At 39.9% G+C, this 24,441-nt stretch overlaps 2 protein-coding genes across 4 annotated transcripts in view; one reads left to right on the forward strand and one right to left on the reverse strand.

Moving 5' to 3' along the window:
* The window catches only part of ush1c (Usher syndrome 1C), a 33,790-nt gene extending 27,005 nt beyond the window's left edge, over window positions 1-6,785 (reverse strand). The window contains exons 1-2 of one of the 2 annotated variants that reach the window (XM_061917782.1): window positions 6,648-6,785; window positions 4,706-4,773 (exon numbers count right to left, since the gene is read on the reverse strand). In XM_061917782.1, the coding sequence (XP_061773766.1) occupies window positions 4,706-4,773; window positions 6,648-6,683 (104 nt within the window). In that variant the 5' untranslated portion in view covers window positions 6,684-6,785. Of the gene's footprint in view, window positions 1-4,705; window positions 4,774-4,848; window positions 5,022-6,647 lie in introns of those variants that run through there. The other variant, XM_061917781.1, reaches the window with a different exon arrangement.
* A 3,454-nt stretch (window positions 6,786-10,239) lies between these two features.
* The window catches only part of ccdc77 (coiled-coil domain containing 77), a 19,463-nt gene continuing 5,261 nt past the window's right edge, over window positions 10,240-24,441 (forward strand). Inside the window, exons 1-8 of one of the 2 annotated variants that reach the window (XM_061917788.1) lie at window positions 10,240-10,327; window positions 18,409-18,444; window positions 18,514-18,700; window positions 18,771-18,913; window positions 18,993-19,089; window positions 22,797-22,890; window positions 22,975-23,069; window positions 23,949-24,097. In XM_061917788.1, coding sequence (XP_061773772.1) covers window positions 18,416-18,444; window positions 18,514-18,700; window positions 18,771-18,913; window positions 18,993-19,089; window positions 22,797-22,890; window positions 22,975-23,069; window positions 23,949-24,097 — 794 coding nt within the window. In that variant the 5' untranslated portion in view covers window positions 10,240-10,327; window positions 18,409-18,415. The remainder of the gene's footprint in view (window positions 10,328-18,408; window positions 18,445-18,513; window positions 18,701-18,770; window positions 18,914-18,992; window positions 19,090-22,796; window positions 22,891-22,974; window positions 23,070-23,948; window positions 24,098-24,441) is intronic. The other variant, XM_061917789.1, reaches the window with a different exon arrangement.

Consider the following 24,441-nt stretch of genomic DNA (forward strand, 5'->3'; position numbering starts at 1 on the left):
TAAAGATATGGCGTTGATATTTTGTAGGAAAACTGGCACCCCGCAACCTGCAATTAAGTTACGTTTGGCCATTTGAGTATGCAGACAAACAGTAATTTGGACTGCAGTGGCTGCCCTGTGATGAGGTGGCGACTTGTCCAGGGTGTAACCGGCCTCCCGCCTGAGTGCCCCTGGGATAGGCTGCAGCACACCCGCAATCCCGAGAGGGAAAAGCGGTACAACATGGATGGATGGATGAATGGACTGCAATCTCTCGTAGACTCACCAGCTTTAATGGAATCTCGATGTCTCTAACAAACATTGCTGAACAACAGGGACCTACATAGCTAGATAATGAGACAAAATAGGAATTTCACACCATAAAACAACAGAGACAAGAATTGTAAAGGAGACTAAAATGTTTACCAGGAAATCAACTGCAAAAAGACGCATCGTTTTTCTCATTAGCATCACGATCATATCAGCAGTACGGCACTAGTTATGTCTATCAAATTACATTACTTAAAGGCCTACTGAAATGAGATTTTCTTATTCAAACGGGGATAGCAGGTCCATTCCATGTGTCATACTTGATCATTTCGCGATATTGCCATATTTTTGCTGAAAGGATTTAGTAGAGAACATCCACGATAAAGTTCGCAACTTTCGGTGCTAAGAGAAAAGCCCTGCCTCTATCGGAAGTCGCAGACGATGACGTCACATGTTGATGGCTCCTCAAATATTCACATTGTTTTTAATGGGAGCCTCCAACAAAAAGTGCTATTCGAACCGAGAAAACGACAATTTCCCCATTAATTTGAGCGAGGATGAAAGATTTGTGTTTGAGGATATTGATAGTGACGGACTAGAAAGAAAAAAAAAGTTAAAAAAAAAAAATACGCGATTGGGACGGATTCCAATGTTTTTAGACACATTAAATAGGATAATTCTGGGAAATCCCTTATCTTTCTATTGTTTTGCTAGTGTTTTAGTGAGTTAAATAGTACCTGATAGTCGGAAGGGTGTCTCCACGGGTGTGTTGACGCGCAGTGCCTCAGAGTGTTCGACGGCAGCTATGGACGACACAAGCTCAGCTTTTCTCCGGTAAGAACTGACTTTTTAACCACAACTTTCTCACCGAAACCTGCTGGTTGACATTCCGTCTTGATTCATGTTTGCTTGACCGCGCTCTGATCCATAGTAACGTTTCACCTCCAGGAATTTTAAACAAGGAATCACCGTGTGTTTGTGTGGCTAAAGGCTAAAGCTTCCCAACTCCATCTTTCTACTGTGACTTCTCCAATATTAATTGAACAAATTGCAAAAGATTCAGCAACACAGATCTCCAAAATACTGTGTAATTATGCCGTTTAAGCAGACGACTTTTAGCTGTGAGTGTGTGCAGCGCTCATACTGCCTAAAAACCCGTGACGTCTTGCGTACACGTCATCATTACACGACGTTTCCAGGACGAAACTCCCGGGAAATTTAAAATTGTAATTTAGTAAACTAAAAAGGCCGTATTGGCATGTGTTGCTATGTTAATATTTCATCATTGATATATAAACTATCAGACTGCGTGGTGGGTAGTAGTTGGTTTCATCCATCCATCCATCCATTTTCTACCGCTTATTGCCTTTCAGGGTCGCTGGGGGCGCTGGCGCCTATCTCAGCTACAATCGGGCGGAAGGCAGGGTACACCCTGGACAAGTCGCCACCTCATCGCAGGGCCAACACAGATAGACAGACAACATTCACACTCACATTCACACACTAGGGCCAATTTAGTGTTGCCAATCAACCTATCCCCAGGTGCATGTCTTTGGAAGTGGGAGGAAGCCGGAGTACCCGGAGGGAACCCACGCAGTCACGGGGAGAACATGCAAACTCCACACAGAAAGATCCCGAGCCTGGATTTGAACCCAGGACTGCAGGGACTTCGTATTGTGAGGCAGACGCACTAACCTCTCTGCCACCGTGAAGCCCTAGTTGGTTTCAATAGGCCTTTAACAATGCACAAATAAATCCAACATTGTCTTCAACCAATTAATTATTCATTTGTGGACCCTCCAGATGTAAAGACATGATGTGCCTCTAATTTTTTCTTCTTTAAATCTTTGTGAGTGTCAAAGGAAGTGTGGTCCAGGCGAGAAGTTACGTCTTGGTGATGATGAAAGGTTTAAATCTTAAAAATAATATTTTTCTTAAGAGTGTATAAATCCACTCCATCACATTTTTCAAATATTTTTTCATTATTACTTATACCCATCAATCCATTTTCTACCGCTTGTCCCGTTAGGGGTCGCGGGGGTGCTGGAGCCTATCTCAGCTGCATTTGGGCCGAAGGCGGCGTACACCCTGGACAAGTCGCCACCTCATCGCAGGGCCAACACAGATGGACAGACAACATTATTTACAAAAAAACCCCTTTCAAAATACACATAAATTTGCACTGATGCAGGTAAATAAAAAATAGCCTTATCAGACTCTAGACCACCACCGGAAAGCCTCCAGGTCACGTGATTGCAACTTAGCAATTCAGAAACCAGAATACTCATTTCAGGAAGGTTTGACCTTGAGTCTGTTGCCTTAGACTACTCGGCCATTCTGAAAGATATACAAAAGTCACAAAACACCAGTGTTTCCCATGCATGATTTGTGGCAGCTGGACACAAACAAAATAGGGTTCTTCATTTGAAAGCAGAAGAAAAACTGTGGGTAATATAGAGTTGCAATGATTTGTCGACAGAAAGAAGGAAGTGTGGGTACAACACATCTTCTTTTAAATATGTAACAGATCAACTCTACATGGTCAACCAGTTAGCTGGTAACGGACTGGCAAGTTAGAAATGTAGGTTAGAATTTCATAATTCAAAAGTGTGATTAATCTGATTGAAAAATTATAATTAATAATCAAAAATAATCATTTCAGGGCACTAATGAAAATATTTGTGTACTTGTGAATTATACTGTGCCCTGCACACATATAATATCACATTGCTGTGATTATATGCATCAAGTGTTCATTCAACGCCAAGGCAAAATATCATAATATATATCGTATATCGCGATATGGCCTAAAAATATTGCGATAATAAAAAAAAGGAAATACCGCCCAGCCCTATTTGGGTGTCACCATTTAGTGGTCAATTGTACGGAATATGTACTATACTGTACAATCTACTAATAAAAGTTTCAATCAATCCATCAAACTCGACCAACATCAGTGTGTGACCATACCAATGCGCTTTTGGAAGAATGGTCGAAAATTCCTAAAAAACCCACTCCCCAACCTTGTCGACAGCCTTCCCAGATGAGTTGAAGCTGTAATAGCAGCAAAAGGTGGAACGACATCAAATTGAACCCTATGGGTTAGGAATATGATGGCACTTCAAGTTCATATTTGAGTCAAGGCAGGTGGCCAAAAACTTTTGGAAATATAGTGTATTTCAATTATATTGAATTTAACAAGTAAAGAGGGGGGTTGTTGCAGATACTTTGCAATAGAATGTTCCGGTATCCCATCAAAGAAAGGTCATCGTCAGAAGTTGGATTTGAATCTATATTTAGAGACCGAATGGCAGACCAGAGAACATTTCAGAAAGTGAGGTTTTACTGAGAGTCAAAGACTTCAAAAGACTTTAAAAACGTCTTTGACTCTCGATAAAACCTCTGGCACATTTCAGTGCTCACTGATTCTGACAACAGGATTTTAGTGGCCTGTGCTGCAGTAGACAACCGATTTTAGCATAAATGTTTAATATTGTAAACTATTGAAGAACACAGCCTATCTAACATTAATCCGCGGACATTCACGGATTACCACAATTTAAGTGAGATTAAAAATAATTTCGGTGTGAAACCAACTTTGTTTCGATTGCCAGTCATAATATCTTTAGGCCATCCCATTTGGAGATTGATTCAAGTCTATGGGGAATCAAATGTGGCATTCAAATAATTTAATGAAGGTCTTCTCGGGCATGTGTATGTGTGGCGTTTCCGATCATGCTAAATTATTGGCTATCAAAAACAAGTGATTCTGATGCAATAGAGACTTTACAGCCCCAATATATTAAGTCAAATTCAAATACTGAAGGGAAAAAATGGTACTGAAACCTATATTTGTCAAAGTCAAGGCAAGAAACACAATGAGGAGAGGACCTAAGTAAACAGTGCTGTGCAAAATCCTCTGCCATAAATAATTAATTGCATGTTCTTACTGTTTGGAGGAGGAAGATAAAAAGAGCTTTTGTTAAAAACTGCCCAGGCTTGTCAGGGCACAGTGGAAACTGATAAGCGGCTTACGCCATGGGAACACAGGGTTCCGTACCATGATTGAAAACTACCATAGACCTACTGCAACCCATACCTCTAACACTGAAACCCTCCAAAAATCATCACTCGTTATATTATACATGATTTAGGAAACATTCTGAGCTATTGAAAACTAAACAGGTAAATAGTTGGAAAGGAGCTTTTGTTTCATTATTCCCGTTGACATAGAAATCTTTGCTGAGAATTATGAGATACATGCTTTTTCTTGTGTTTTTGCATACATTATATATTGAAAGTATGTAGTCACTGTTCAGGTCAAAGTCAATCAATTTACAAAGGCAATGACTCCACTGCTGTGAATGAAAATCGACCGATGCCATCCCCAAAGACCCAGGTATTTTTACACACATACAAGTGCACAGTAAGCAGTTACAGTCCATATGGTACTCACTGGTGATACAAGCGAAGGACATCGTAAAGGTAGTCTTTTTCTGCTTCATTTTCAATCAGCAACTCCACCTGCATAACAAAAACAAACACTCAAACCCAAACAATGCAAAATGAGAGCCACGTTAAAGAAAGAGTCATACAAACCCGATGGCGGCTGAGCTGCCGCAGGATGGTTTTCAAGAAACGCTTTGGCCACTCACTGATGTAACACATTTTTCCTCCTCAGTCCAATCTGAATCTAAACTCTTCTGTAGGATTTAGCCTGCACTAACACTTTTAATTTGGTCTGCGGGCAACTGGTGCCTTCGCATCAAACCACGGCTATGGAATAATGACAGGACAACAGAGGGGGCTGAAGTATGGCCAAGAGTGTCAGCTTACATCTCAAGCACAAAGTTAAACGTTCATGCTCAGAACCCAAACATACACAGCCAAAAAGAGCACTAATTCATTCAGAGACTTGAATATCAATTAATGTAGACTCATTATGGCAACTGTTGCCCATCACTGCATTTACATTCTATTTATGGCTGCCATAAACCTTGTGACAGCAAGCAGACTTTGGCACCATAAAGCAATAATATAATGGATCACCGGTTAGACACACCCCACTCTAGGAATTGTACCATATCTAGTTAGTGGATTCTTATTCTTCTTCATGCCGTTAAATGTGCTCTACTAGGTCTGACATTTAGATTGTAATATTCCAACAATAACAAATGCCATGTGACTACACTGAAACCGATGTAAACACAAGACTCAGCACCTACATACACTATATGAACAATGCCTGATTGTGCCCGTGCTCAGCATCTAATGGAATTCTGACTTACTTTTAATGCTGGGTTTACAATATACTGTATCTGAGCCTCAAAGTGTCTGTGTGTGTGTGTGTGTGTAGCACAGATGGTTGCATGGTGATCCCTACATGTTCTAGACATGAAAACACCTTTACCATATCACCTTCCCTTCCTCTGTTAGCTGTTGTCAGAGTTACCTTTTCAACAACAATTTCTATATTAAGTATAGAATGTAAAACAGCATTTGCTAATTTAACATGACAGGACCTTTACTATGGACTATGGTATCCCTTTTTTTCGCTGTTATAAAATAGTAACGAACTGTATGAACATTTAAACAAAGGAGGTGAACAAACTAATGTGTACATCAGTGGTGGGGGTAAAATTGTGGAATTCTCTTTACAATGAGATTAAAAAAAAACTGTAAAAATATATTCCAATTGAAAAAAATATATGAAGATAGAACAATAAGATCATATGGACAGCCAGAAGTGTTTACATTTTGCTTTTTATTTCTTATTTTTTGTCTGATTTTGTATTTGCTCTGTATCATTCCGTGAAGTGTATATTCTTATTATTTTCTCTGTTTGGTTTGTATGAAGTTTTGCACTTGTGTTTTTCTTGTGATTTTTTTGATTGTTTCATTACATTTGGATGTATGTGTTGGTTTAAATGATAATGTATTATTTCAAAGGGGGAAGGAAACTATAAGATTGTTCTTCATCCGGCTCCTTCTCAGGCATTGTTGTGTGAATTTAAATTGTATAATTGAAGTATAATTGTGTATCGTTCAAAATGCACATCAATGAAGGAGATATATAAAAAATAAAAATGAAAATGAAACTATAGGTTCGGTTGCATTTAAAAACTCTGCTTCTTCCTACTCCTTTTCAGACATGTTGAATTGTGTATAATTATCTTGTTCTTTGAATACAAACACTTTTACCTCCCCAAAAAAATAATGCATTTAATACTGTTGGGGAATCAAATTGAAAATAAAAGCTGAGAATTCTGAGGGGACAATATAGTTTACTTATCGGACAGGCCTGTGACGATGAAACACCTGCTTTGCCAACTTGTAAAGTAGGATACGCTGGCTTTAAATAACTGAATAAAAATATTCAAAGATGTTGCCTGACTTACCTTATGGCGGAACTCTCGAGCAACTTTGCGCTCCATGGCAGAAAAAAACAAGTTTTAGCCAACACGGTGTCGTGAGATGAACTAGTTCTATGAATGGTGTTTGGCACAAGTCAGCCGAGGCAGGTCTGTAAAGCTATAATGAGTACACAGTTTTACTTCCGTCTAAGCTTTTCACAATAAAAATGTAGATTTGGACGGTAAAGTGTTTGATTTGGTACTTAATAAAGCTAAATTTTATTTACTAAATCCTACTTTAACTTATATGAAATATTTGCAAATTATCAAGAATGTATTTGCCTTAAAAGAGCACAATAATAAATGTTTGTTTTATTTTACTAACATTTTAAACTTCGTACATGTCTCTGATGCAATAGAAACCTTGACAAAATTCTTAACGAGGGGTCAACAGCAATTTTCTTTCCTTCTTTCTTTTCTTAGTTTATTTCGAACATGAACATGAACACACTTACAACATAATACATCAAACAATCCCACATCATTTCACATCACATCATGTCCGAAAAGGAGTAGGAAGATTAAGCTTATTTAATCCTACCCCTTTCCCACGTCAGAGTGTCTACAATTATATATATTCATTCATTAACCTCCTTTATCAATCAATCAATCAATGTTTATTTATATAGCCCTAAATCACAAGTGTCTCAAAGGGCTGCACAAACCACAACGACATCCTCGGTAGAGCCCACATAAAGGCAAGGACAAACTCACCCCAGTGGGACGTTGACAATGATGACTATGAGAAACCTTGGAGAGGACCCCATACTGTATGTGGGCAACCACCCCCACCCCAAGGGATCTAACATGATATTATAATCAAATGACATCCGTGAATGAGTAATACAACAGCTTTGTAATATGTAATTCATTAATTCAGTCTATATCAGGGGTCACCAACGCGGTGCCCGCGGGCACCAGGTCGCCCGTAAGGACCAGATGAGTCGCCCACTGGCCTGTTCTAAAAATAGCTCAAATAGCAGCACTTAACAGTGAGATGCCTCTATTTTTTAAATGTTATTTATTTACTAGCAAGCTGGTCTCGCTTTTCTCGACATTTTTAATTCTAAGAGAGACAAAACTCAAAATAGAATTTGAAAATCCAAGAAAATGTTTTAAAGACTTGGTCTTCACTTGTTTAAATAAAATCATTTATTTTTTTACTTTGCTTCTTATAACTTTCAGGAAGACCATTTTAGAGAAGAAATACAACCTTAAAAATTATTTTAGGATTTTTAAACACATATACCTTTTACTTTCTAAATTCCTTCCTCTTCTTTCCTGACAATTTAAATCAATGTTCAAGTTATTTTTTTATTGTAAAGAATAATAAATATAATTTGAAAATGTTCAATTTGAAAAATATAAAAATAAAGTTTTGCATATTGATATTTATCTGTTTCTAAATATATTTATTGTGAGAAATCATTAAGATATTCAGTGTTTCCACAAAGATAAATATAATTAATTATTAACAATAACATAGAGTTAAAATTAAAAGCAAATTGGCTATTTCTGGCAATTTATTTAAGTGTGTATCAAACTGGTAGCTCTTCGCATTAATCAGTACTCAAGAAGTAGCTCTTGGTTTCAAAAAGGTTGGTGACTCCTGGTCTATATTAACATACTGAGATGAAGAATATCTTATTTTCAATAAGGTTGAAAGTGTTTCTCATAATTCTTCTTCTTTGTACTATTAAGCAGTATTCATTTGAACAGCCTCTTAAACTGGATCACATCAGTATAATGCTTAACTTCTTTACTTAATCCATTCCATGATTTAATTCCACATACTAATATACTAAAGTGTTCCCTCCGGGTACTCCGGCTTCCTCCCACTTCCAAAGACATGCACCTGGGGATAGGTTGATTGGCAACACTAAATTGGCCCTAGTGTGTGAATGTGAGTGTGAATGTTGTCTGTCTATCTGTGTTGGCCCTGCGATGAGGTGGCGACTTGTCCGGGGTGTACCCCGCCTTCCGCCCGATTGTAGCTGAGATAAGCACCAGCGCCTCCCGCGATCCTAAAAGGAATAAGCAGTAGAAAATGGATGGATATGCTAAAGGTTTTAAGTGTTGTACGTACATACAAATGTTTTAAATTAGATTTTCCTCTAAGGTTGTATTTTTCCTCCTGAGTTGAGAAGAATTGTTGTACATTCTTTGGTAGCAGGTTATAATTTGCTTTGTACATCGTTTTAGCTGTTTGCATCGAGCTTTAACATTTTTTAATAACCTTGCAGTTAAAAACAACGAATGGAAACAATTGTGATTAGGTAAAAAAAAAAATACACGAATGAATGAATTAATGCTATGTTAGTATTTCATTACTCTTAATATATACCCGTAATATCGCTAAAATTCACTCCATTTTGTCCACTAAAGACGCCGAGATCATTATCCATGCGTTTGTTACGCCTCGTCTCGATTACTGTAACGTATTATTTTCGGGTCTCCCCATGTCTAGCATTAAAAGATTACAGTTGGTACAAAATGCGGCTGCTAGACTTTTGACAAGAACAAGAAAGTTTGATCACATTACGCCTGTACTGGCTCACCTGCACTGGCTTCCTGTGCACTTAAGATGTGACTTTAAGGTTTTACTACTTACGTATAAAATACTACACGGTCTAGCTCCAGCCTATCTTGCCGATTGTATTGTACCGTATGTCCCGGCAAGAAATCTGCGTTCAAAGGACTCCGGCTTATTAGTGATTTCTAGAGCCCAAAAAAAGTCTGCGGGCTATAGAGCGTTTTCCGTTCGGGCTCCAGTACTCTGGAATGCCCTCCCGGTAACAGTTTGAGATGCTACCTCAGTAGAAGCATTTAAGTCTCACCTTAAAACTCATCTGTATACTCTAGCCTTTAAATAGACCTCCTTTTTAGACCAGTTGACCTGCCCCTTCTTTTCTTTCTCCTATGTCCCCCCCTCCCTTGTGGAGGGGGTCCGGTCCGATGACCATGGATGAAGTACTGGCTGTCCAGAGTCGAGACCCAGGATGGACCGCTCGTCGGGACCCAGGATGGACCGCTCGCCTGTATCGGTTGGGGACATCTCTACGCTGCTGATCCGCCTCCGCTTGAGATAGTTTCCTGTGGACGGGACTCTCGCTGCTGTCTTGGATCCGCTTGAACTGAACTCTCGCGGCTGTGTTGGAGCCACTATGGATTGAACTTTCACAGTATCATGTTAGACCTGCTCGACATCCATTGCTTTCGGTCCCCTAGAGGGGGGGGTTGCCCACATCTGAGGTCCTCTCCAAGGTTTCTCATAGTCAGCATTGTCACTGGCGTCCCACTGGATGTGAATTCTCCCTGCCCACTGGGTGTGAGTTTTCCTTGCCCTTTTGTGGGTTCTTCCGAGGATGTTGTAGTCGTAATGGTTTGTGCAGTCCTTTGAGACATTTGTGATTTGGGGCTATATAAATAAACATTGATTGATTGATTGATTTGTGTTATTACTATTGTTGTTATTATTACACTGCAGTTAACCTTCGTTGTTGGTGTTGTTGTTGTCAGTCAATCAACTTACCAGGAGATGGCAGCACATGCACCATCTCTCCATTTTCGTCACGAAGAAGAACAGGAGGCGTGAGCTTCCGGGTTTCAAAAATCTCCGTTGCAACTGTAACCATCAGCACCAGAAGGAGACTCAACAACATCCGGTAATGAAAATGTTTAAACAATGTCTTATTATGTCTCTTAACTACCAAAATGTCACCGTAGTTTGATTCACGACGTACGACTGAACACTATTACTCTTGTAGCGATAATGAGCGTGCGCTTTTTTTGAGGCATAATGAACGTGCGCTTTATTCCCGTGTGAAGTGGAATATATAAACGACTCGTCAATGTGCCGGTGAGTTCCCCAAAAGGGACAAGCGGTAGGAAAATGGATGGATGAATGTATTAGACTTTAGCTTTTTAAAATGTCAAATATAATAATGAAAGTTCCATTTTAAAAGTCGCGCTTCTCCTGGCGTCCTCTCCTTGGCAACAGAAAGATCTCCACCACAGGATTTTTTTTTGTATTCATCATTTTGAAACAATCCTTTTTTTAATACAAATCACATACAGTCTATGATTGATTGATTGATTGATTACAGACATTATATACATATGTGAATATTTGGGTGTCCCACGATTCGATTCAATATCCATTCCTGGGGTCGCGATTCGATAATATATCGATTTTTTTGATTCAGCGCGATTCTCGATTCAAAAACGATATTTTCCCGATTCAAAACGATTCTGTATTCATTCAATACATAGGATTTTGTTGCAGGCACAATACCATCCATCCATCCATTTCCTACCGCTTATTCCCTTTTGGAGTCGCGGGGGGCGCTGGCGCCTATCTCAGCTACAATCGGGCGGAAGGCGGGGTACACCCTGGACAAGTCGCCACCTCATCGCAGGGCCAACACAGATAGACAAACAACATTCACACTCACATTCACACACTAGGGCCAATTTAGTGTTGCCAATCAACCTATCCCCAGGTGCATGTCTTTGGAAGTGGGAGGAAGCCGGAGTACCCGGAGGGAACCCACGCATTCACGGGGAGAACATGCAAACTCCACACAGAAAGATCCCGAGCCTGGATTTGAACCCAGGACTGCAGGAACTTCGTATTGTGAAGCAGACGCACTAACACCAATGTGAGCAATTTGCAAAATGCGCAACCGCATTTTGCAAGTTTGTATAAAGCGCAATCTTTTTGCAAATTGCTTCCAGCTATATATTTGAATAATGTGTGGTGCACATTTTGCAAGTCAATGGGCGCAAATACATTTTTTTGGTGTCAAAATAGTTTATAAAATACGTATGTAAATCTATTCATTTGTAGTCGGGACAATATAACTGAGTATTGCCCTCAAATCAGTCCAACCCTAACCACACAGGGACAGCGTGGCGCAGTGGAAGAGTGGCCGTGCGCAACCCGAGGGTCCGTGGTTCAATTCCCACCTAGTACCAACCTCGTCATGTCCGTTGTGTCCTGAGCAAGACACTTCACCCTTGCCCCTGATGGGTGCCGGTTAGCGCCTTGCATGGCAGCTCCCTCCATCAGTGTGTGAATGTGTGTGTGAATGGGTAAATGTGGAAGTAGTGTTAAAGCGCTTTGAGTACCTTGAAGGTAGAAAAGCGCTATACAAGTACAACCCATTTATCATTTATATTTATTTATTACTATACAGTGTACAACCACGACTAAACTACTGACTAAACTTCTACCACAACTTGGATTACTATTTATAAAATATAATAATGTAGGGGGGCTTCACGGTGGAAGAGGGGTTAGTGCGTCTACCTCACAATACGAAGGTCCGAGTAGTCTGGGGTTCAATCCCTGGCTCGGGATCTTTCTGTGTGGAGTTTGCATGTTTTCCCCGTGAATGCGTGGGTTCCCTCCGGGTATTCCGGCTTCCTCCCACTTCCAAAGACATGCACCTGGGGATAGGTTGATTGGCAACACTAAAATTGGCCCTAGTGTGTAAACGTGAGTGTGAATGTTGTCTGTCTGTCTGTTTTGGCCCTGCGATGAGGTGGCGACTTGTCCAGGGGGTGTCCTACCTTCCACCCGATTGTAGTTGGTTTAGGCACTAGCGCCCCCCTGCAAGCCCAAAGGGAATAAGCAGTAGAAAATGGATGGATGGAATAATGTAGGGTTACTGACTAAACCATCCACAAAATCTCGTCTTAAATCTCATTTTGCGATACGTAAATTGCTTGCGCACAATGGAAATGACGTATAATTTGCAAAGTGCGCGAGATTGGTGAAATGCTCACAACAATTTCAGCAGGATCTACCCCAGTCTGCTGACATGCTGGCAGAGTAGTATATTTTTTAAAAAAAAGCTTTTATAATTGTAAAGGACAATGTTTTATCAACTGATTGCAATAATGTAAATTTGTTTTAACTATCAAACAAACCAAAAATATGGCTTATTTTATCTTTGTGGAAACATTGAACAGTGTGCTGTCAAGTTTATGAGATGCGATGCAAGTGTAAGCCACTGTGAGACTATTCTTCTTTTTTTTTTTTTTTTTTTATAAATGTCTAATGATAATGTCAATGAGGGATTTTTAATCACTGCTATGCTGAAATTATAACTAATATTGATACTGTTGTTGATAATATTCATTTTTGTTTCACTACTTTTGGTTTGTTCTGTGTCGTGTTTGTGTCTCCTCTCAATTGCTCTGTTTATTGCAGTTCTGAGTGTTGCTGGGTCAGGTTTGGTTTTGGAATTGGACTGCATTGTTATGGTATTGCTGTGTAGTGGTTTGTTGGATTGATAAAATAAAAAATCGATTTAAAAAAAAGAGAATAGATTCTGAATCGCGTATTCGATTCGATTCGTATTCGAATCGATTTTTCCCCACACCCCTAATACATGTGTATATATATATATATGTATATATATATATGTATATATATATATATATATATATATATATATATATATATATATATATATATATATATATATATATATATATATATATATATATATATATATATATATATATATATGTGTGTGTGTGTGTGTATAGAGAATATGTTTAGTTAATATAGTCTTATACATAAAATATTGTTTTTAAAATAGGGCTGTCAAAGTTAACACAATAATGGTATTTAATTAGAGATGTCCGATAATGGCTTTTTTGCCGATATCCCAATATTATCCAACTCTTAATTGCCGATACGATATCAACCAATACCGATTTATACAGTTGTGGAATTAACAATGGGTTATGACCGAAAGGACATGATCATGGGTACAAGCGGCCAAAATTAGTTTCCTATGCCGGGTGAAAAGCTCTGCTCCTCCACATCGAGAGGAGTCAGATGAGGTGGTTCGGGCTTCTGCTCAGGATACCACCCGAACACCTCCCTAGGGAGGTGTTTAGGAGGCCACGGGGAAGACCCAGGACACGTTGGGAAGACTATGTCTCCCGGCTGGCCTGGGAACGCCTCGGGATCCCTGGTAAGAGCTGGATGAAGTGGCTGGGGAGAGGAAAGTCTGGGCTTCCCTGCTTAGGCTGCTGCCCCCGCGACCCGACCTCGAATAAGCGGAAGAAGATGGATGGATGGATGGTATTAACACATTATTGTGCCTAATTTTGTTGTGATGCCCCGCTGGATGCATTAAATAATGTAACAAGGTTTTCCAAAATAAATCAACTCAAGTTATGGGAAAAAAAATGCCAACATGGCACTGCCATATTTATTTTAGAAGTTAAAAAGTGCATAATTCTTTTTAACATGCCTCAAAACAGCAGCTTGGAATTTGGGAAATGCTCTACCTGAGAGAGTATGAGGAGGTTGAGGGGGGGCGGGGTTGAGATATGGGGGGAGGGGTAGCGGGGGTGTATATTGTAGCGTCCCGGATGCGTTAGTGCTGCAAGGGGTTCTGGGTATTTGTTCTGTTGTGTTTATGTTGTGTTACGGTGCGGATGTTCTCCCAAAATGTGTTTGTCATTCTTGTTGGGTGTGGGTTCACAGTGTGGCGCAGATTTGTAACAGTGTTAAAGTTGTTTATGCGGCCACCCTCAATGTCGCCTGTATGGCTGTTGACCAAGTATGCCTTGCATTCACTTGTGTGTGTGAAAAGCCGTAGATATGTGACCGCAAAGGCAGTGCCTTTTATGTTTATTGACGCTCTGTTCTTCTCCCTACGTCCGTGTACACAGCGGTGTTCTCAAAACTCGTATATTTAAAATTAAAAAAAAAAAACGATACCGATAATTCTGAAACCGATACCGATAATTTTCAATATTACATTTTAAAGCATTTATTGGCCGATAATTTCGGCAGTCTGATTGTATCGAACATCTCTATATTAAATTAATCACAAAAATAAATAAATAATAAATAAATGGGTTCCCTCCGGGTACTCCGGCTTCCTCCCACTTCCAAAGACATGCACCTGGGGATAGGTTGATTGGCAACACTAAATTGGCCCTAGTGTGTGAATGTGAGTGTGAATATTGTCTGTCTATCTGTGTTGGCCCTGCGATGAGGTGGCGACTTGTCCAGGGTGTACCCCGCCTTCCGCCCGATTGTAGCTGAGATAGGCGCCAGCGCCCCCCGCGACCCCGAAAGGGAATAAGCGGTAGAAAATGGATGGATGGATGGATAAATAAATGGGTTGTATTTGTATGGCGCTTTTCTACCTTCAAGGTACTCAAAGCGCTTTGACACTACTTCCACATTTACCCATTCACACACACATTCACACACTGATGGAGGGAGCTGCCATGCAAGGCGCTAACCAGCACCCATCAGGAGCAAGGGTGAAGTGTCTTGCTCAGGACACAACGGACGTAACGAGGTTGGTACTAGGTGGGATTTGAACCAGGGACCCTCGGGTTGCGCACGGCCACTCTCCCACTGCGCCACGCATATAGCATTAATAATGTATAAACGCTGATAAATCACACAATATATTTATTTGTGATGTACTTTATGTATTGGGTATGCTTTGGTGTACATTTTGCTCCCCTTATACCATTTATACTAACTTTCTGCATGCAGAACATCTGCAAGATGTTCCTTTGTTGAGGCCTTCCCTTTAGATTGCCCCGCCCTGTCAAAAAGTATCCAAAGCTATCTTTTGAAAACTTACACTGTTAAATATATATCTTGAAGACGAACGTCACCATTTAGTTTTTTTTTTTCCCCAAACACAGTGAAAAATAAACTTCATGAAAATTATATAGAATCACCAGGTCACAACATTAAATACACTTAGGCACTGTGTAGACATATGGGGAAATAAAGTACACTTCATTCATTAACGGTGTTAAAAAAGATCAGTCAGAATAATACATAATGTCGGATATAGAGAACATTCAAACCTTTCATTCATTCAATCGAAAATACTGAAATTCCACGACATGGTGAATTTGCAAACATCTAAAATTATACACAAAGCAAACTATAACCTGCTACCCAAGAATATACAACAATTATTAGTATGTGGAATTAAATTATGGAATGAATTAAGTGAAGGAATCAAACAATGTACTAATATGATCCACTTCAAGAAAATATTTAAACTTAAAGTGTTTACAAAGTACAAAGAAGAACCATGATAAACATTCTGAATTTATTTCATCCATCCGTCCATCCATTTTCTACCGCTTATTCTCTTTGGGGTCGCGGGGGGCGCTGGTGCCTATCCCAGCTACAATCGGGCGGAAGGCGGTGTACACCCTGGACAAGTCGCCACCTCATCGCAGCCATCCATTCATTTTCTAGATAACCATACAAAATATAACTTACTTCACTAATTATTTATGTATTTATTTGTATTATTATTACTCATGGAGTATATTGTGAATAAATTGAGAACAGGAAGTGAACAAAAGTTTTAGCAATTGCTATGTAAAGGATAAGGGGTAGGCTTTAATAAGTTCTGTTTCTTCCTACTCCTTTTCAAACATGTTAAATAGAGAAACTGGAAATTATGATGTATCTTGTTGCATGTTGGAAATAAACTCAAACTTGACTCAACTCAACACTCAAATCAATATAGAGCTGCTTGAGAAAATCTGCTTTTACCAGCATTTATGTCTCTGCATGTCACACATGTTGTTATAATGCCCATGTCAAGATTAAATGATAATACTTTATCCCTTTTTGTGCGTGTCTTTCCTCAAACCAAGTCGTAATGTTGCCATCCCTTTCTGTCAAGTATAGCGGTTACCCAAATTGTGCGTGTGTCAAACTAGACAAAACACAAATACTAGGGGTGTAGGAAAAAATCGATTTGAATACGAATCGAATCAAATACCTTGTGCAATTCAGAATCGATTCTTTTTTTTTTTTTAAATCGATTTTTTTATTTTTTTATTTAATCAATCCAAAAAACCACTACACAGCAATACCATAACAAAACAATCCAAATCCAAAACCAAACCTGACTATAAACAACTCAAATGTACTTCTAATGTATATACTTGTTCTTATGCTATGTGAACTCACTATGTTCTCTGCTGGCTGTACATAGCCTACTAAATAAGACCTACACTGTTTCAATGTCCACATTTCTCTGTTGATGCAATTGTTGATGACCTCATCCCACCCCCCGGATTGTAAATAATGTAAATAATTCAATGTACATACTATGATGATTAACTTGTGTGATGACTGTATTATGTTGATAGTATATATTTGTACCATGAATTGATTAACGTGGACCCCGACTTAAACAAGTTGAAAAACTTATTGGGGTGTTACCATTTAGTGGTCAATTGTACGGAATATGTACTGTACTGTGCAATCTACTAATAAAAGCATCAATCAATCAATCAATCAAACCCAGCAACACTCAGAACTGCAATAAACAGAGCAATTGAGAGGACACAAACACGACACAGAATCGAATCGTGGGACACCCAAAGATTCAGAGCCCTAACAAATACAGATAAATGTATTTATTACATAGATCACAGTGCAGGTGGAAGGGCATTAGACAAGAAGAGGGAAAAACATGGGAGCCTGCAGGCAGCAGCCATAACATTCTCAAAGCCTGAAGCATTGATGGAAGAGCTCCTACCCCCTCTGACAAAAAAATGATACTAAATGCCTGAATAAGTATGTCCACGTCTCTGTGATGTCACATTGTTTAAAAAAAGAGTGCAAAACACAGCGGTCATAGGCATTTAAAACTGTCTGCATGCAGCTCACGCATGTACCTGTGTATTTTTTGACACTTTGGCCTTGTTTAACACAATATTCTAACAATGTTACAACATTTATAGGTCACAAAAGACAGAAATCATCATAGGTCCCCTTTAAAAGTGTATGGAAAAGGTTATGGTCAAAATACACCCAGTTGAGAGAAAACTGTTACCAAGTTTTGAGCGAACAAATGCAATCAAAGTTTATTTATGTAGCCATTAATCACAAGTGTCTCTAGGGGCTTTACAGTAAAACAATGAAACTATTTTTTTAAAAAGAACAACATGCTGACAATAAAATTACATTTGTCTCAAACTATTGGGGTCTTTTTTCCATCCATCCATCCATTTTCTACCGCTTATTCCCTTTTGGGGTCGCGGGGGGCGCTGGCGCCTATTTCAGCTACAATCGGGCGGAAGGCGGGGTACACCCTGGACAACACAGATAGACAGACAACATTCACACTCACATTCACACACTAGGGCCAATTTAGTGTTGCCAATCAACCTATCCCCAGGTGCATGTCTTTGGAAGTGGGAGGAAGCCGGAGTACCCGGAGGGAACCCACGCATTCACGGGGAGAACATGCAAACTCCACACAGAAAGATCCCGAGGCTGGATTTGAACCCAGGACTGCAGGACCTTCGTATTGTGAGGCAGACGCACTAACCCCTCTGCCACCGTGAAGCCGGGGTCTTTTTTTAAAAGTTAATAATGCATGCAACCTCTAGGGGAATAAGCCGTAGAAAATGGATGGATGGATGGATGGATGCTCGCAAGTTATTAACCGCAATTATTTATGATCCATCATAATTCAAAAGTGTGATTAACCTGAGTGAAAACATTTAATCAATAATAATCATTGCACGGAACTAATGAAAATATTTGTGTGCTTGTGAATTATTCTGTGCCCTGCACGTGATATCCCGTGTTAAAATGTAATATTTACCTTCTTCCACGAATGGCTCAATTTGCAATGTTTATCAGTGTTTGTTGTGAAATGTGTCACAAAATAAGCTGATACATGTGTTGTCATTTTTTTATTTATTTCAGCTTCGAGATGGGGTCACCCAAAAAACATGCAAACAGGTATCGTTTGTTAGACATTAAGTATTGTTTTGCATAAAAGGACTTACAAGTACCACTCTTTACCTGTAGAGCCAGTCTGCATTCTCCTGGTACGGAAATGGAACCCCTAATTCCCCCCGTCAATGAACGCCTGGGGTACCTTCGTCCTTCCCGGGAACTTTTAGAGTTCTACAGGAATAAGATTTCCCAGTTTGACGAGGAGCAGGAGCAGCTGCTTAAAATGTTGGAGAGGTACAAGAGCATGATTGAGAACCAGGTGAGGTGCGAGCCATGGCGATGTACTGCCAAGTTGAACCGATCTCTCTCACTTTCATATCTGCTCACAGGACAAGCTCGAGGGTGAAGTGCGGCAACGTGAAGGAGAGATTGCAGAGCTGCAGAATGCGCTGAGTGACATGCAGATGTACCTTTACCAAGAAAGAGAACAGTCTTTGAGGCTTCATGCAGAAAACGACCGACTAAAGATCAGGTTTAGAAGCAGCAGTGCCACAAACGTTACTGTCCATACGTAGTTACCATCAATTTATGTACGGTGTTTATTATTCCAGAGAGCTGGAGGACAGGAAAAGAATCCAACACCTTCTTTCACTGGTGGATCATGATGATGGAGAGATCACATACTTCCTACGGGAGCCTCCTCATAAGGTAGAGTTGCACGTGGGTCCATATCATTACAAAGACTTGTAAAAAAAAAAAAAATTATCGAATGTATGATTTTGGTCCAAAATAACTGCTCAGTTTTGATTTGACACTTTAGTGAGGGCTACTTTAACAATATGTCTGTTGTGGTGATAATAGTTTGCGTTATTGGTATTGTATATCATGGTTACTGTAATAATAATAATAATAATAATAATAATGGATTAGATTTATATCGCGCTTTACTATTATTAGATACTCAAAGCGCTCACAGAGAAGTGGGAACCCATCATTCATTCACACCTGGTGGTGGTAAGCTACATCTGTAGCCACAGCTGCCCTGGGGTAGACTGACGGAAGCGTGGCTGCCAGTTTGCGCCTACGGCCCCTCCGACCACCACCTATCATTCATTCATCATTCATTCACCAGTGTGAGCGGCACCGGGGGCAAGGGTGAAGTGTCCTGCCCAAGGACACAACGGCAGCGACTTGGATGTCAATAGGCAGGGAGCGAACCTGCAACCCTTAGGTTTCTGGCACGGCCGCTCTACCCACTACGCCATGCCGCCTCTATACAAGAGGGGTGACTCATCTCCATGGTATTGTTGCACAAACTACAACTACATGACACATATAGGATAGGATAGACGTTATTTATCCCCCAATAGGGAAAGGGAAATTATGTGGTTGTAGTGCAGATACAAAAAGTCCACAAAAATAGATTGAAAAAAACATGAAAACAAAGAGGGAAACATTTAAAGATATATAAGACATTAAAAGAGTTTGAAGCTGATATAATCAGCTGCCACTTCAGCGGGGCCATTTTACATACTGCTTCAAAAGTAAAACAACAAAAAATCAAAACATTAGCAATAAATAATAAATATTTTGCACATACGATTGCACCATGCATAGACAGACACAAAACACAACAAAAACACTATTTCAACACCCACATTGTACACCATGGTGGCCTCTGCAGTGCTCCACGCCATCGTCTGCTGGGATGGGGGGCACCACGGCCAGAGACTGGAACAAACCCAACAAAGTAACCAAATGAGCCAACGCCGTCCAAAGCTGACCAGTAGCTGTCGGCCAATGTCCAGTACGAGCGGATTAGGGCTAAGCGATTATATGTTCGTGATTAATTTTAGATCGATCCCCATGTTCAGTTTTGGGCATATGTTACCTCGATTAAACATGGCAGAAATGTCTGTTAGAAGATACTGCAGTAGTGATGCAAGAGTGCTCGGTATAATCCTGCACAGAGCTAACTGCCAGTGAATTAATTTTACGTAGCGCTTTTTTCTCTCAAAACGCTTTATGTGGTGAAACCCATTATCTACATTTAAACCTGGGAGACAGAGTCAAGTTTCTTGCCCAAAAACACAACGGCAGTGACTTGGATGGCAGGAGCTGGAATCGAACCTGGAACCATCAAGTTGCTGGCACGGTCGTTCTACCCACTGTGCCACGCAGAAGTGTAACCCAGAAGAATAAATTCAAGAAAAGTGTCCAACACTAGCATAGAAGTTAAACAAATTGAGAAGGAGCAGCAACTTCAGTGACAGATTTTAGTCTCACTGCCTGCTGCAGCTCACATATGGACTTGCACAAAGGCACAGAATGTCCATGTATTGGTCTTGACTGATGGAATAGACAAACCTACCAAGGTAATCAGAAATATATATTTTAATATGTAAATATTTTTTAATCAGACTCGTGTTTGCTCTGATTCAACTCTTCTGATATAAGATGTACAGAAATAAATTCAGATACCTTTTTTTTTTCCAAATCAGTTATTGAGTGTGTGGATAAAAACATTTTGTTCCTAAAATAATCATTAAACTTGTTTTATGTGTTGAAACACATTATTTTACAGTACCTCAACTTCAAACTGCACTTTAATGTACTTTCATTAAATATAAGCTATAGTAGAGTTTAAAACAACTCAACAATCTGGGTCACTGTTTGCCAAAGCACTGGTGAGTACCACTGATGTATACAAACTTTTAAAGAACACAAATAATTTAAGTTTTTACGTGGTGTTGTCTTGTTTGCCTTGAAATGAAAGTATCGTAGTACTCAATGCATCACTGATACTTTGTGTACTGCAGAATGAAGTTTGTGGTGACAAGCAAAATGACAAAAGAACTTAGAGTAAAAAAAAAAGTTGATTTCTTTACCCCCACTAAACATACCGAAAAAGAAGTGAAACTGTAGCCCTAAAACCAGTTACAGACCCTGGCGTGTGTTACCTGTACCGTCACATATATGAACAAAACGACTGTTGTCCGCTGTTGACATATATTACCTCAATCAAACATGGCGGCAATCTCTGTTACAAGATACTGCAGTAGTAAGGATGCACCAGGACTTTAATGAAAAACAAAGAATAGTGATAAGAATCGAGATCGGATGATATGAAAAAATTAATTCTGATCGTTATTTTTTGGCCATAACGCAAAGCCCTAGCACATATGAGCAAGAATCCATTCAAGTAGACCGAAGTGTCCGATACATGTTCATTTCAGCCAGGGTTCTATGAATCTGGTCTATCCTAATGTTCAACGGTAGCTCCGCAGCCCTGTCTCTTCTTCAGCTTCTCCTCTAGTCACTCTGCGCAGACTCCTGTGGGTAAAAGAGCCAGCACCTGGCCTCTGGTGCAAACATGGCCACAGCCAAAAGGCTCCCCCCGTCCGATCCAAAAGTTCACCAAAAACACCAAGAAGTACCGCAGAAATCACAAAAGTGCCACCCCTTGTTACACAGTTCCGATTGGGCCCAAAAAACGGAGGAAAACAAGAGGGAAACTTTAAGAACACATAAAGAAAATACACAAGACCACGGAGCTCCTTCAAACAGCAGCCAATACAGCAGTTCCATCTTGGGTAAAAAACACAAACTCCACAACACCTCTAAAATTGAGTATGTAACAATTGCTAAGGCGTACTACTTAATAATTTAAGAAACACACCCATACTTAATTAAAACAGGCCTTGGCCCCGACAGTTTAAGAAAAAGTAAAAACCGTGAGAATCGGGAGGCTCAGGGGGAATTTAGCTGAGAGTTTTGAGGGCAGTTTTAAGAGAGAAAAGAGTGGGGGCTCCAAAAGGAGGGGGCAGCAACCGAAAAAGGCCTATTTTGGGGATTTGCAGGTCGAGAACTGAGGGGTTGGGAGGGCACATAGTGGTGGAGGAGGTCCAAGATGTTAAGGGGAGCCAGGTTGTTGAGGGCCTTGTAGTTGGTGAGTACAATTTTTTCAGTTGATTTTGTAACGGATTGGTAGCCAGTGAAGGACAAGGTGGACTGGCGTGATGTGACCAGCTGGTTTTTGCTGATTTTACCATTAAAAAGGATAGAAAGTGTCTGCACTTATCAACAATGAAGTAGCGGGAGATGGTGGTCATGGGTTTGAGGAGTCTGTTGATGGTGGAAAATAGCACTCTTGGGTTTCCATTGCCAGAGTTATCGGTAAGTCCTGAGTAGTAGGAGGAGCAGGTGGTGTTGAGGGTGTCTTAGTATTGCTTTAGATCTTGCTTGTACATTTCCGAATGAACAGTGAGACCTGTTTTCTTGGCCAGCCTTTCCAGTTGACGTCCCTTTGAGACATCCGTTGGATCTCATTAGACTGCGCAGATGGACTAACCAACCTGTCAATCATTTTCCACCCTTTGTTCGGAAAACTAATTCTGTTGAATGTGATGCCTCAGGTGACTGTCAAACAGAAGCACCTTGAGTCGACGGAGGAGAATCTTAATCTCAGGCCAACAAAGTTGAAACCTGATACGACCGGCAAAGCGAGAGGTAAATAAAAGGCATTTCCTCATAATATATCAAAATAAGAACATTTTGTTATGTTGTTGCGAATGCGTTTTACACTTTTCTCAGCAGAGATGAGGTTCAAGAGAGCCAAATTTGCTGATCCATGTACTGGCGAAACTTTGGAAAAATATAAGAATGAGAACCAAACTTTGATGCTTCAGGTAAGAGCAACAAGTTATTGGTTTTACTTTTTTTTTTTTTAATGATTCTGTTTTATCTATCTCTTATTGTCTCAGGACCCATAGAGTCCAGATGAGGGAAATCTCACAAGTTTTCTATGTATTGTTAGCTCCTGAAAATGAATCTGGCAGTCATTTTTTATGATACAGTATCACAACGTTTTGAGTATCGGTGGATAACTGTTAGGATTAATTTGGAAACGTATGCAGGCTGGCTTCTTCTTTATTTGTATTGCTGCAACCTGCAACAATGTATCCAGCAGACATAATCCTTCAAATCCTGAGCGGAAATAACATTATTGAGGATGACGATACTATTAAAACGAATTCTGGGCAATATACAATTGCCTTCTGTTGGTGAAGTCAGCAGGCCGATGCAGGCCCGCCCACATTTTGGAGCTAAAAGAATGCATTCCAAAATGTGCTGAAACTTCTTAAGGGCGGGGTTACCTGACGACATTGTAGCACTAAACAGGCACTGAGTGTCCATATGTCCATCATGTCCTCATGTGTAATGTTTAAATGTTTTTCTATTTTTTTGGACTACAATGTGAAATAATGTTTTATGTATGTATACATAGATACATCTGTCATCCCTATCTTTTTTTTTTTATTTATTTTTTATTTATTTATTTATTTAATTTATTTTTTTAAATTTATACTACCATATTGTATATGCACCTTAGGAGGAGCTGCTCCAATTTCGTTGTTCTTTGAACCTGTTCATTGCAATAATGACAATAAAACTCTATTCTATTCTATTCTATTTTAGTCCACAACCAAGAAATGACAGCAAATGTCAGCAATAGAGGGGCTCTTTAGTCATAATGCATTCACTCTGTTTTGTGGTCCAATTTCCAGGTGGAGGCTCTCCAGGCTCAACTAGAGGATCTAACCCGACTAACTAAAGAGCAGCTCCAGTCACTACAGGATGACCGACAGATTAAAAGTGAAGAGGTCCAGGCTGAAAGGCAGAGAGATGAGCAGCGCATTGCCATTTTGACAAACAAGTAGGAATTTTATGAAATCTTTTTACTTGTTTCCAAATTCAAACACATGTATCACTATCCCATGTAAATATACTTCAGAATTATGTGAATATTGAGACGTTTTCCAACAGATCTCCGTTTATTGGTAGCTGGTCAGTTGGCAGTTGGTTTCCAATATCCATGGTCTCTGTCTTTCGGCAGCTGATCTTTAGACTAACCATTGCTGCATTTTGCTCAAGATTGGATGTCATTTAATGAAGGGTTGGTCCTGATGCTGCCAACAGTGCTATGTTGTCCGCAATGTTCAGGTCTATAAGGCGTCTTCCTATTCCCCGTTGTTTACCAAATTGTGGTTGGTCCATTGC

This window comes from Nerophis ophidion, linkage group LG12 (genome assembly GCF_033978795.1).
Source record: "Nerophis ophidion isolate RoL-2023_Sa linkage group LG12, RoL_Noph_v1.0, whole genome shotgun sequence".
NCBI lineage: Eukaryota > Metazoa > Chordata > Actinopteri > Syngnathiformes > Syngnathidae > Nerophis > Nerophis ophidion.